General features: G+C 36.8%; 1 protein-coding gene across 2 annotated transcripts in view; it reads right to left on the minus strand.

Annotated features, from left to right (window-relative positions):
- LOC134668082 (muscarinic acetylcholine receptor DM1) overlaps positions 1–15295 on the minus strand; it is a 112525-nt gene that overhangs the window by 32919 nt on the left and 64311 nt on the right. For both annotated transcript variants that reach the window (XM_063525561.1, XM_063525562.1), the window contains exon 2: positions 5642–6435. In XM_063525561.1, the coding sequence (XP_063381631.1) occupies positions 5642–6366 (725 nt within the window). In that variant the 5' untranslated portion in view covers positions 6367–6435. The remainder of the gene's footprint in view (positions 1–5641; positions 6436–15295) is intronic.

The following is a 15295-nucleotide window of genomic DNA, read 5'->3' on the forward strand; positions in this document are numbered from 1 at the left end:
ATAGAACTTGGCACTCATTTAAATCTCCATTCTTTTTGCGGCGAACCCCACAGCCAAGCATAATTTTTGTATTGAACTTGGCTCTCCTTTTTTACATTTATGTTTTTGATGGGATATCAATACTTTTTGTAAAGAAAACTAGGCAGGTATTGAGATTTAATGTTTTTTCTTGTGTTTCCGCTGCATGTTTTTTACTTCTGTTCTTTGTATTAATTATGTGGTGCCACGCGCCGCCAACGACACACCGTGGGCCGGTTGTTTAGCGCGTATTACAGGTTTTTTGTATGGGGACCCCCCCTATTTTTTAACTTTTTTTATTTTTAGATTTTTTCCTACGCTTACACACAATTACCGAGCTGGATTCCAAATTTCATCCTTCTAGGTCATCTGGAAGTAGGTTAGGTTTAGGTACTATATGTCAGTCACAATAAAAAAGAAATTTGTATGGGAACCCCCCCTATTTATTAACTTTTTTTTGTTTTTAGATTTTTTCCTACGCTTACACACAATAACCGAGCTGGATTCCAAATTTCATCCTTCTAGGTCATCTGGAAGTAGGTTAGGTTTAGGTACTTATATGTCAGTCACAATAAAAAATGGTTTTTTTGTATGGGGACCCCCCCTATTTTATAACTTTATTTAATTTTTAGATTTTTTCCTACGCTTTCACACAATAACTGAGCTGGATTCCAAATTTCATCCTTCTAGGTCATCTGGAAGTAGGTTAGGTTTAGGTACTATAGGTATGTCAGTCAGTCTTAAAATTTACGACTTTTTGACCTTCATATCTTTATAACCGTTTGAGCTAGCTTCATGAAATTTGGGCTTCTAGATGTCCTTATGGATATAATTAAACACACGTAGTTTTATGTGTTTACGTTAAAGATGTTTTGAGTTATAGAAGGGTCAAAAGTGGCACCAAGTGGTTCGTGTAATATTACACTTGGCGCTGGCTAGCCAGTTCCTTTGCTTGAACTTGGCTTGACACGCTGCCGCGTGTCTAGATATTATTTTCATTAAATTCCCGAAGGATAATATTTAATGTCGGGATGAATTTTTCGGCTGTTGAGTCAGCAAATACAGGGTGCGGCCTGAGGTTACCTTTTCCTCAAGTTAAGGATAAATGTATTCAATTTCGGATAATTTGCTATTTGCGAAGCAATATGTTCCGCGTTTGTTTATATTGTATATCATTACATTAGGCGCAATCTATATGCAATAGTCACGTAGAGTACCGTAACGTACGTTTATTTTAAGCAAATAAAGAATATTCTATTCTATTCTAAAATGGGGTGAGTTGGGTGAAATTTGACTTTCAAACCTCGATAAAATTTTATTTTTACATGTGAAAACTGAATGGTGTATATAATAAGTGGTTCGGACGTTTGTATTTTATTTTGGGTAGTTCCATTTCATAACTTTGACTATAAAGAGGAAAACCCACCTCACCCCGTAGTGCCTCGTATTTGGGGTGAGAGGGTTTTTCATACAAAGGTGATTTTGGAAGATTGTTGGATCGATTTTTTTTTATTATGCGTATTACTATAGCCCCATTTTAAATTGGAATACAATATTTTTTGTAGCAGTAGCCTTAAAACCCCTTTTCACCCCCCTCTCAAACCCTCTCTCCCCATTCATAACCCAACTTTCCCCGCGAAACCTACTCACCCCGTTTTACGTTACCTACATTTAGGTCAATCCTTTGATATGTAGAAGTACCTTTAAGAGTTGACACAATTAATTATTGTTGCTGTAAGTACTTTGTGAGAAAAGAATTGTCTTGGTACTATTCTATGATGTACCTACTACAGTATAATGTAACTTTAACCCTTATCTTGGCATCGTAACACCCGTGATACATGGAACTTAAAAAAATCTAGCAGGTTCACTTTATTACCTAACACAATAACTCTGCCATCAATATGTCGAGCTACCCTCCTTACTTATAGAAAAAAATAATTGACACGAGTGTCATTGTAAATTAATTAGTAATAATCAACATGGCGCCGCGGAAACAATAGATTTCGGTTCGTACTGGAAGTTTTGCATTTATTTCTTATGTTAGTACATATTTTTCCATAATCTACATTTTGATATCTTTACTGTCTCTTAGTGCATACATATTTACAATGCCTTCGAATTTAAAAACATTTAATACACAGAACCTTACATGAAACTGATATGTATTATATTTGATACACTGCCAAGAACTCAGAAAAGTACATATCGAAAGGATTGTATGACATTTAATACATTGCCAAGTTATCGTCAAAATATTTTTAGATGATTTTTTTATTTTTTCATTTTTGTGGGGTTACAAAACATGCTTCAATTATTTAATATTAGTTGTCGTATTATTTAGTTATTAAACTTAGATTTTTTTAAGTACTAGATGTTATTTAACTATATATTCGTACGCTGTAGCATTATTGCTACGCCGTAGCCCGTAGCACGGAAAAAATATGTGTATGGCAAAAAATGGCCCTAAAGTAAAAAAAATGTATTTTTTTTTTACTTTTAATTATTTGTTTACTTTTCATATTTTACTCAACTTTTACCTGATGACTTTTTTGAAACTTTACGGGATCTAATTTTCCGCCCATGTGATCAGGTATACGTAGATATAATTTATATTTACAGGTTTAATAGTCATCTGATGCTTTAGATTGCGTTTAATTAGCAGTAAATGCTAATTTCTGTTGCATTACATGTTTTATTTTTATTTAAATCTTCATTTTTCTTCTAATAAGTAGGTAACTATTTTGTCGAGTTATTGGCATTGTATCAAATATGATACATATGATTTTACGAAACTGGAAAATCCTGGATTTTTTTTCTTATTTTTTAATAGTCTAGTATGCTCAATAGGTGACAAAAAACTAAAAAAATGTTTATATTTAAGACATTTTGAGCTTTGCCAAGATAAGGGTTAAAGAAAACGTTTGTTCCAAAACCCTTTCTCAGCTTCATAAGGCCTACAAAAAGGCTTATCCGACTTTGAACTGAGTTTTAATCTCGGCGCCGAGAATTTTCTTTTGACGGTAACATAATTTTAGTTTTCTTACTTTCTATGCAATATTAGACGTAGCGAAAATGTATTAGTCAAGTTATAAAAAGAAAACTTTTGGTATTATGTCAGAATATAGAACCGAAGCTATTTTTAAGACCTAGTTCTGTAAAATATTCACGTCGGCATAATTTCAAAATGGCGGCGCGTCGGAGCCATAGACTAGGAATCCTCTAGACCGAATTTAGAGCAATTATTTCATCCAACCGATGATGCCAAAAATGCGAGGGTGCGCGGGACAAAGTGAGCGAAGTCCCGTGCCGTGTTTGGTCCGTTCAAAGACACGGACGTCACACAAAGACAGTTTCGACTCGAACATGGAGTAAAATTACCGTATGCGTGGCAGAGGGGGGTAGCGCGACTATGCTCAGTCTGGAGGATCTTTTGTCTGTGGTCGGAACACTCGAGCTACAGTGCCCCTGTCTGCACCGCTTGAAAAAGTGCATAATGTCAACACATTTGTCTTGTGCACGTCTGAGTAGGATAAAGTACGAGCCATTCCTTTTACCGGTCTCGGGGAAGTGAAGATTTGGTCTGTAGAGGAAATTACTTGTGCGATAATTTGTGCATATGTACCTATATAAGTATATAGGTACATATGCACAAATTATCAATCAATTTGACCATGTGGTCAAGCAAATCGTGTCAGTAGAAAAAGGCGCAAATTTCAAATTTTCTATGTACCATAACCCTTCGCGCTTACATTTTTAAATTTTGTCGCTTTTTTGTACTGACAAGATTTGCTTAGCCAAGTATAAAAAGTTGATCAGTTGCCAGGACAAGAGACGATTTTCTTTAGAACTAACGTGCCTAAAAAATAGGTTGATTGATAAGTACATTTTTAAAAATTAAGACAAACTAAAGCTTTGAGGCAAATTGTTATTAGGTACTAACAAAAATTGACAATTACTACAGCTTGGCAAGAAAGAGTAGAAATTAAAAAGTGGCAACACTGTAGTGTCGTCCCGTTTTCTTATATTTGTTGGTTTGAAAGGGACGACACTAGTGTTGCCACTTTATATTTACTAATACTAATTTCTACTCTTTTTTGCCAAGCTATACCTACATAGAGAATTAGGCATAGCCGTTATAAATTAATTTGCATCTATTTTCGTTATCCTTCGCAAGTAAAATATTCTACGGTTTTACGTGTAAAATTTGCCTGGTATTAAGCCCCCTCCAGACTATGCGCGTGAATCGCGGGCGAAGCCGCGAACGCGAGTGTAGAGTCTAGTTCGCTGATATGCGAAATCGACTCCAGACTCGCGTTCGCGGCTTCGCGCCGCGATTCGCGCACGAGTGTGGAGCGGGCTTTACAGCTAGCTTTTATTTTCGTGCTTTGTTCTTCTTGTGACTAGATTCCCACATATACCTATAGTTACCTGATTAAGTATAGAGGTATGTATTTTATTTTTTTTAATTACAGGACATTCTTACACAGATTGACTAAGTCCCACAGTAACACAGTATGTATCTTAAATGTAGCTACGCGTCTCTCAACGTTCAAGGCATTGAAGCATCGAGGCTTGCCTCTAAAGCTTTTATTTACGTCCAAGTTCCTACAGATCCACTATCAATCTCCATCCATCTGGACGATGGATGTTTAATCTATCGCAGAGATAAATCTACATGGACCAAGCTGTCTTCAAGACAAACTGCCTCGGATGCCTTCAATCCCGTCGTGTGGTCGTGCCGTCTTTTTCATTATAACCTATTACTTCAATGAATGAGAGAGACGGAGCAAAATAAATTTCGATCCCGAATAGACCCTTGAAAGCCTTTTGTTGTATCGAGTAGCGAGAACCCTTGATCAGTTACTTAAATAAATTCGAAAACTTGGAAACTACCGTTGTCTTTTATGGGATCTCCTTTATCCTGAGTAATATAAATGGAAAAGTTGGTTCGTTTTCTATTTTCACTATAAATAAAGTAGCTGCTGAAGTTTTTTTTCTATGACGGAGTGAGTAATATTAGGTACAAATTATATGTACTCAGATTTTTTCTGACTTTTATTATTTACTCGCACCAATATATTTATTTTACCCATTATTGATTTTGGAATTATATAAGTACTAGTAGTATAGCACCCGTTACTGAATGGCACTTAAAAGAAAAGCTTCTTCGCTTAGGTACTTGTGTTTGCGAGCTTCGTTTAATCTGAACGAGTTGAACCGGTTCCTTAATGATTGTACTTATGTTTTTTATTTGGTGTAATGTGGTCACGTATTCTCATTATGTGTGTGTTTTGCTTATCGCCTTGGTAAGGGGGATGTATAGGATGAGAAAATCGTTATTGTATGTTCCAAAAGAGATGCAAAACCATATGCGAACCGTACAAACGATTGCGTACCGTAATGGTAGTGGATTGACTTAATTAATTATCTTTTGTGGCTCGGTTTTTGCATAACGTCACTGCGCTTGTAATTTCGGCATCTGCTCGATTCTTGAAAACCGAAATAATACCCTGAAAACTATTACACATAGGTTTTCTTCTCTGAAAATTTGACGGGTCAAATAGCGGAATTTACTAAGCACTACGACATTATAAAATGCTCACTAGAAATTAAAACTTACCTAGAGTTTGACCTCTTAGACGAGTCGTGTTTCTTCCCACCCTGTAGATTCGGCAGATCCTTTTGCCGTTTCTTCGTCTCGCGCCATATCCGATAGTACAATATGCACATCACAGTCACTGGCACGTAGAAGGCGGCTATAGCCGTCCCGAACGTGATAAACTGGTTCGTCTCTATAAACTGAATGTAACACTCGTTTGGGGGCACCTTGCGTTCACCGTCTATATACGGCCACGCGTAAATCCAGGGAGGCCACAACACTAAACTAAAACCCCACGCACTGCCTATCATGACCGTAGCTCTCCGTGTAGTCCTCTTAGCTCTATAAGTTAACGGTCGCGTCACACTAAAATATCTGTCGAAGCTTATGATGAGCAAGTTTAAAACTGACGCGTTCGATGCTAGATAATCTAAAGCCAGCCACGTGTCGCAAATATGCGGCCCGAGCGGCCAGTATCCGTAGATAGTGAACATCGCGAACAAAGGCATGGAGATCAGACCGACAGCGAAATCGGCAACGGCAAGCGAGAACAAGAAATAGTTGCTAATCGTTTGTAATTGCTTGTCGATTTTGAAGCTGATCATGACCATGGAGTTGCCAGCGACGGTGAGGACAGAGAGGATGCTGGCGATTATTGCGATGATGATCTTCTGGACGAGAGAGTACGGGCTGGCGGGGACGTTGGCCAGGTCGGTGAGGTTGGCAGTGGTGTTGTCGATTAGCATGCTGTCAACTCAACGCGCCCGGGGGCCGCGCTGCGCCCCGACCAGAGCGCCGGCCGTGTGCGGGCACGCCTGAAAACAAAACACAAACAATTAATGCCATAATAATTTAATTAACATTTTCAAAAAAATAATCAAGGTAAACGTACTAGTGCTCGACATGTTAATGCCCAATAGATGACACCTTGCTGTCACCTCTATTGACAATGACTTAAGTTTCAAGATGACATCTACTGGGACCGCGTCGAGTATCAGTGCCTACGTTTACCTTACAGGTGTTTTATCCCTTATGACGCCAAGAACTGTTACAATCGCCAGTTTTTGTGCCCGTAGTGACCAAAACGCATTTATTATGGCGTTCGCAGTCAAAGTAATCTTCTTACTTTCAAGCAGATTAATATCTTATATTTTGAGCTCTGCGTAGTATTTTTGAATATTTAAAATAATTGAAGATGAAACGGTGGATCAGAACAACTTCATATTCAACGACGTGGTTAAACGTCGTGCGTTGTTGTCGTGTCTTGTACTTCCGCCACCGTCACCTATGTATTGTATAAGTATCCAGTAGGTTGGTAATAATTTTATAGTCAATTCATGGTATAATAATATACTCCGACTGGTACTCTCTTCCCGTCTTTTCTAGGTCACCTGACTGACACAAGCCTACGTCATCATGCGACAGCGCTATATGATAATATGCGATAGCGCCCATGTTATTGTGACGTAGGCTTGTATCACTCTGGGAGGAGAAGACCATTTTTTATTAGTGTTCCGAGACAATTAGACTATGAGTCAATTCATAGAATGGTGGTAATCTAGCTCTGCCTTTTATAACCTTAAAGTATCATTTCAGATTTTACAACTACCTACATAAAAATAAATGTGAGTACCAATTTCACTTCGTAGAAATGACAGTACACTTTCGTACATCCAGTCAAAATATCTTCGTTTAAGTAAAGCCATTTATAGAAATACCTCCTTATAATATTCAATTTCTGAGGGCTTATAACTAAGAATTGGGCACAAAATTGAAGCCGAAACTTTGTTTTAGACTAAAGACATTTTAAATCTTTATATCGCGTAACATAAAGGTCCTGGTACACTGACGTGACATGAATACTCCTATTCACTCGGTAGTGCATGCATGTGGCGCCGCCTTAGTGGGTGTGGGTCGACTCAGTGGAGTCTATAAAAGTGATCTTTAAAAATTAACCGACTTCATCAGTCTGTTATGCCATCATTTTGTGCTAAATGGTGCTTTCCGAGAATTAGTAAATTATGTTCTGCTGCCTATGCCGTTAAAAAAATAAGACAAATAACAGATGTAGATACAGCAAAATTGGTTTATTATAGCTATTTTCACAGTCTGATGTCGTACGGAGTCCTAGTGTGGGGAAGAGCTGCAGATGTTGAGAGCATATTTGTTCTTCAAAAAAGAGCAGTGCGAGCAATTTATAATCTAAAACCACGCACGTCGATAAGAGATCTTTTTATAGACGTAAACATTATCATTTATCACATTACCATCGCTCTTTATTTATGAAGTTATTATGTACGCCAGGAAACATTATGAGGAATTTCTAAAAATTAGTGACATACATAACTATAATAAGAGAAACAAAGGAAAACTTGCGGTGCGGCGGTTGCGATTGGCAAAAGTAAGAAAGTCATTTGTAGGACAATCGATCCATTTTTACAACAAAATACCTAGTCACATAACAGATTTACCATACCATCAATTTAAAAGAGTCGTGAAAACCAATTTAACTAAGAAAGCCTACTATAAAATATCAATTTAACTGATAGAAATGTTTGGGATGATTGTGATATTGTAACGTAAAGAGTAAATACTAAGTCTGTATAAGTGTTTAATTACGAGTATTACTACTAATAATACAACTGATATGTAACAACAATGTATTGTACACGACGGACACAAGTGTATCTTGTATACCTATGTGGGAAAATAAATAAATATAAAAAATAAAATATATAAAAATTGCATGAGTTATTTTTAAAAGGTACCTACTCAAAATATAGATGTGGTGTGCCTATAATATTTGAAGATCTCTCTTGATTTCTGTAGGATCCCGAAATCAGATACTGAGTTGATGGCTATCTTGCCATCAAACCAACCCCTTTCAAACAAAAACACTGAATTCGGTCTGATATTATATTGTGTCCGAGTAATCGGTAATATAATAATATTATAACAAAAAATATTCCGACGAATTGAGTACCGCCTAATTTTTGCGGCAGTATGAGACGACCTTAAGCAGAAAGGGGTTAAAGGGGTCTTTAAAGTTTTTAAACGAATTTCGCTCGCTTCTTTAGGAGTCGGTGCCTAGTTAAGGGTGACTTTAAAATGGCGGCTATATTGACTTATTATTCAAAGGCTGAAGTTTAACAAAACCATGAAAATCATGAATGATTTTGTTTCTAAGTAGGCAGAATTAAAATGCTAAAATACGCGCAAACGAACGTACAACATTTTTATTGATACTGTAAATAGTTTCTGTATGCTGCCTACTGGGTTCCCAAAATAAAGTTTCAAAAGATAACAAATCCCCGTCTTCGTAATCTACTTATTATTATGATTATATTGTATATTGTGCCACTGCTAGACAAAGGCCTCCCTCTTAACCTCCTGAGACCCAGAGGCAATTGTTTTGTTTTTGAAATTGGAACCCTTAGTTACACAATAATAGTTCAAAATAATTTTGGAATATGTACAAAAAATTGTACGCAGGGATTTAGAAGGTTAATTCCCTACTTACTTTTACTATTTATGATCTGTTTTTTAAATATAAAATAAATTTTCTATGCGAGACACAAATGCGCGTTCCATACTATTTCTATGAGCATTCTACTTCATAGTTAAAAAAAAAACTTTATTGTCTTATTTAGTGACATAACATATTACCGGATGTAATTCTTGTAATTCTTGGGATTAGTTGCCAAGCGGGCCCCACAGGCTCCCATGAGCCGTGGCAAAATGCCGGGACAAAGCGAGGAAAATGATGAACATATTACCGGATGTAATGTCAAAACTTACTCGCGAACAGCATAACTGCAATTAACTATGTGGTAGAGCAACGCCTCGCCTTTTCCTATTTCTCATGCAAATAATTTTAAGTACTTCTCTCGGCTTAACTATTCCCGTGTTAAAGCTACGGTTACGGTAACATAGCGGAGCGTACAGCGAGCGGACTGCCCGTCAGCATATGCAAATTCTGCCCGAAAAATATCGCAATTTTAAATGTGATTGTTAGAGAAATAAAGGTAGAAAAATAAGTGTTTATAGCATAAAACAAAATAACAAAACACGAATCCAACGCTTAGATTGTAATCAATAGTTTACTATATTCTCGCGTAAGAAAGTACCATCGCCCACACTGTTAACTGTCAGATCGCAAACCTTATCACAAAGGCCACCAATGGACAGTTAAGAGTGTAGCTGTTTATACACGTTTGAACAGTAACATAAGAGTTTACTACACTTCTAAAGATCATTACGATATTTTTTGGTACCTAGAAGAAAGTTTACAAAATGGTGGAGCCATGAAGCTACCACTAGTGCTTAGCTACTTTACAACGCTGCACGCTTCGCTTATCACGACGTCCGCGTTCTTAAGCCTTCATAGACTCAACGTGTTTGTTTGTGCGCCCGTATTTACAAGCCAAGTCAAATTGACTGACGCACGAACCGCAAGCCTCATTTGCATAAGTTAGGTTGCTAACTGGGATTCACAGTTCAGTCTTGTTCTATTGCGGCTCAGATTGTTACAAAATGTTCATACAAAAATGTATTACAAATATGAATAATTGGCTTCAACCGAGGGTTCAATCTCAGGTCAACCGTCCAACCGAAGGTCAGATAAGGTTCAATGGAGCCGCCATACAGAGTAGGTAATAAAATACAATCATGAGTAATAAAAGCATTACTATGCTGGGATATTTCCGTACAAACTAATCCAATTTGAAAGTTACTGAGCGTAATTTTGATAAAAACAAAAGTTATGTTGGTAGTATAAAAAGTATAACCGTGTTTTATTTTTTGCGGGCAATAAAAATATTTTTTCCTCAAACTAACCCTAAATACATATATTTTTCGCCGTAAGACACAATAATGTAGATTTCATCAAAATCGCAAGAGCTACTTATGAAATCTAGTGACAAAAATAAGTCTATTTAATAATAGGACCTATTTGATTCTCAAGTTTAGTGTGTTCAAATAATAAACAAATAGGGTATTTCCGATGTTTTCCAACTTTCCCATAAACAATACGTGCGGTAAACAAGTTAACACAACATTAGTAAACAAGAAAACAAAGGTTTATGTTAATAATATACAGTTTCTTTGAGATCAAACGGATCAGAAACAAGCACACTTCGGTAATTCTGATTCTAGACAATCTAGAGCCAAGAGCAGGCTATTTTTTTTTTCTTTTTTTATTATGAATGGGCTTACTCATGGCCACAGACTAGCCGAGGCGTAGACGTGGCCTACGATGTAGCGAGCAAAGAGAATATAACCACTACGTTTTAGTAGCGAGCTCGCCCAGAAGGTGCCTGTTTACTCTTGATTTGAAGGTTGCCGGGTTATAAGAACACGGAAATATAGACGCCGGCAAGGAATTCCATTCCTTGGCAGTGCGCATAAGGAAAGTAGAAGCACGTAGAAGCAAAGCGCTTCGTGCTATTTTCATTTACATAAGAATTGCAAATAATTTGAACCAAATGAAGTCTCAATATAAAAAAAAAATAGGAACCTATGTCTTAGGCAACAAGCATAGGGGAGTAAATCCATTAGCAATTTTTATGCAAGAAAAGGTTTCCATCAGTACTCATCTATTTTGTATTTCGAATAAAAATAAAGGTTAAATAATCCCAAAGCACGAAACAATCCTAATGGCATATTATCCTTTTGTAACAAGAGTATAGAAACAGAAAACATAAAGGTATTAGAGCTCCAAAAATAAATAAGTAGGGATAGGAAAACATTAACATAATGGCGACATTAGTATTGTATATACGTTATAAGTAATGGACGATGGGATTTGTTGCGAAATATTACTCATCGTAATAAGTTTCCCATAAACAACACGAAGTCTGTCACGAAGTGTGTTAGTCTGTGGCCATGAGTAAGCCCATTCATAATAATAATAAAAAAAAAAGTTGCAATAGTAGTTGGCTTTTGTCAGACTTTGTATGTGTGTGTTAATGTAACCGAAATATTGTATTATTGTTTGTACACGTATAGTAAGTTTAATTCACATTTAAATATAGACAGGTCTATCGCGAATTTATTTTATTACCTTTATTTACCGACATTTTGACACAGGTTTCACTGGTCGTGGTCGCGGCTAACTGATATCAAAGCACGTCGAGCAGCAACGTCGGTAAATAAAGGTATAAAATAAATTCGCGATAGACCCGTCTATGAATGTGTTCTTAACGCAAAATAGGAAGTTTATTGAGAGTTTTTGTTCGTTCTTAAGTAAATATATTAATTTAAACTCGTTGATCCTAAAGGAACCTCGTACTTAATACCTATATGAGTACGCGCTCTGAATATCCCAACGCTAGTAGGTATAACTAGAGCCCGATACATATTTATTAATTTTTTACAGTTTTGAACTGGTTTTGATGCGATCAAATCCAAATTAACTAAATGTTTAGGTATCATTTAAAAGTCAATTCTACCATAGCACGTGTAAATGACTAAAAAATTGCATCAACTCTGGATAAAATGCTTCTTTCTCATCAGTTTTTGAAGAATAAAGAGAGCCGTTACTACCTAGTGTGGTGAAAATGTGTGTATGCCAATAACAAAGCAAAAGAAATATCTGAGTAACTTATTTTTAAAACAATGTATCTCGTAGGTTATGAGAAAATATATTTTTCTCAAACATGCAATGAAATATTGATGTTATGTTCCTTATAATAGGCTGCGAAGTATGACGTTTCAGGTGCGGCTAGAACAAAAGGTATTTAATGGAATTTCATACAAATCTTGCAGGCCTAGGCCGGCAAAGTCCTCTTTTTTAATTTTCATTTCACAGATATTTGTGACACAGCATCGTGGCATTCATCCATAAAAAAAAACTAGAGGCAGTATTGGCTTTATGGTTCGTAATGACACTGCCACTACGCCTATAAAAAAAACAAAAAATAATGTTTGCTATAATTTGCAGTTTTATTTGTATAAAATCAACATGAACTTAATAAATAATACATATTAACCAAATTTTATAATTTTAAATTATAAATTTAACTACACAAATAAAAACATTTTAAATATTTCATCTAAACGTTAGCGGTAAAAAGGTCTACTCAAACACGCGTAGTTATTTTTTTTAAATTGTTATGGACGTAAAGTTGAAAAATTTTCATTCTGTTTTATTGGATTTATGGTGCGTTGTTGATTTTTTTACTTTAATATGAGTTCCGACGAAATAATGAAATTAATTGTAATCGTAGGTGTTGGAATTGGCAGCGTAAGCAGAATTGATTTTAAATAACTTGCTGCCTCTGCCGCCAAATCAAAGACGAAGTATGTATATGGTTGCTTATGGCAATTTTATTATTTGATAAACTAATAAAAATGGCTTACAGTTAATTAGAAACAGTTTTGTGTCATATTTTAAATGAATGTAACTACAAATTCGTCAACACTGTGGAAATTATACTTATTTACTCCATGCATAAAGCAACGATGTATGTGAAACATGATATCAATATGAAAGACTATGTAAACTTATGTGACGAAAACGACAGTAATATCCGTCTTACAAGGCGAAAAAATCAAAGATACATGAAAATATACGGGTAGTAAAAATACACGCCTCGTGTAAAACATACGCGTGATAATGATATAGGTACGTGTTGGTTATAGTTTGGGTGTAGTTTACTTTTAGTTTTTTCTATAAATAAAACTTGGGTTTCGTGGATTTTTTATTTTATTTATTTCATTGCATGTTTGAGAAAATCACTATACATACCTCGGCGGGAAATGGGGTTGCCCGCGCTCAGACCTATCCGGCCTCGCTTCGCTCGGCCGTCTATATGTCTTCGGCCGGCAACCCCTTTTGTCCCGGCCTCTGTAGTAATGTACTATTTATCAATCGAATTACATCGCGAGACTAGTTTTCCAATAGCTTTTTTTCAATCCTTTTGTCCCCACTCTGAACCGATCTCATTAAGCGAGCCGATTCAAAGATTGGATTATCCAGAGTGCATAATAGTGAATGCGGCAAGTTCTAGCCTTGGAACGTAATAATGAAAATCTTCATAACGAAAAACGGATAATCCGTAACTTTATTATGTGACATAACATACTAACGGATTCCGTATTCTTCTTTCGTGTTTTGATCTAACTTTTTAGAGTACTGTATCGTAATAGGGTAATAGCGTTATAATAATTATTTTGGTAGTTTTTAAGTTATTTAACCTTTCAGGCCTGTGCACACCGACTTGCGTATGCGTGACGCGCACGTGCGCGTGCGCTAAAATCGCACACGTCGCACGGTGTGCCGTCTCTCATAAGGATCTGTATTATTCTGTATACTGCAACGCCTCATGCGCACGTGCACGTCACGCACACGCTGCCGGTATGCACAAGCCTTTCATGTGTGTGTGGTGGTCAATAATCGTGGGTTTAACCTGGATTGTGCTGAATAGAACCGAAAAAAATGTTCTCACAATGTATAACGATGACTAAAAACACGGTCAGGATCCATACCCACACATACAAGATTTTTAAATATCATTTTATCTCAACGGGTGATACGCGGAAATTACTACCTTCATTACACCTTAGGGCCCCCCCACATCTGGCGTCTTTCGAGCGTCGGCGTCTACAATTCTATGGGCGACGTGGACGCAACGTCGACGCAGCGTCAACGCAACTGCGCAGCGACATCATTTTCCATAGCGCTGGACCGACGCCGACAGACGCCGACGCTCGAAAGACGCCAGATGTGGGGGGGCCCTTATAAAACAAAGTCTCCCGCCACGTCTGTCGCTTTGTGTGTACGTATGTTCGCGATAAACTCAAAAACTTCTTAAGGGATTTTCATGCGGTTTTCACCTATCAATAGAATGATTCTTGAGGAAGATTTAGGTGTATAATTTGTTAAGGATTTGTGTAACCTGTGCTAAGCCGGGTCGAGTTGTTAGTTTTAAATAAGAAATGCAGTAATAAATAAGAAAGTTCTTAACCGCGCAGTAGCGACAGGTAAAAAATTTCAGAAACTGACATATTTGCCCCAATACCGGTATTAAGGAACAAAAATACCCGACACGGACCGAACGACCCAATTCCGTCAAAGTCTTAACAAATTTAATTTTACTGGCTCAAGAGATATTTTGTGCATCATTCTCTCGGGGTAATGTTTTAACCAAGTTTTATTATGAATCTCCAGGCTGTAAAACTGCCATAAAAGCAGTAGTCATATTTATGGCAGCTTTTTAAATTGTACTTTTTGCGGCAGTATTTGTATCGTAGAGTATTATGACAATGTCTTTGAAAATAAAAAATAGTGACCATAAACCCTTTCAGTAACCCGCAGCCGCCAGTGTGAATCAAGTTCTATAAGCGTTCCACCACTCCTAAGTAGGTAACCAACACGATTATAATTATACTTACCTGTGCTAACTCGGGGTACGAATACTAACACATCAATTATTGACGTAACCTATTATGCATTTGCTTCTTGGAAATCCTTTATTACGATAAACAGGTTCAATATCATGTCTAATATCAAGCCTCTTAAGGTAAAAAACTCTAATACTTACCATCACCAGGCGTGGCTCACTCCGCAAATTCGTCGCTTTGCTACAGGTAGATAGCTAAAAGTACATCCGTTCCACCCCAATTTTGGGGAAAGCCATAAACCGCGCGTGACGCTGTCGCCACCTAGCGGCCATA

The sequence above is a fragment of the Cydia fagiglandana genome, chromosome 10 (genome assembly GCF_963556715.1).
Source record: "Cydia fagiglandana chromosome 10, ilCydFagi1.1, whole genome shotgun sequence".
Taxonomy (NCBI): domain Eukaryota; kingdom Metazoa; phylum Arthropoda; class Insecta; order Lepidoptera; family Tortricidae; genus Cydia; species Cydia fagiglandana.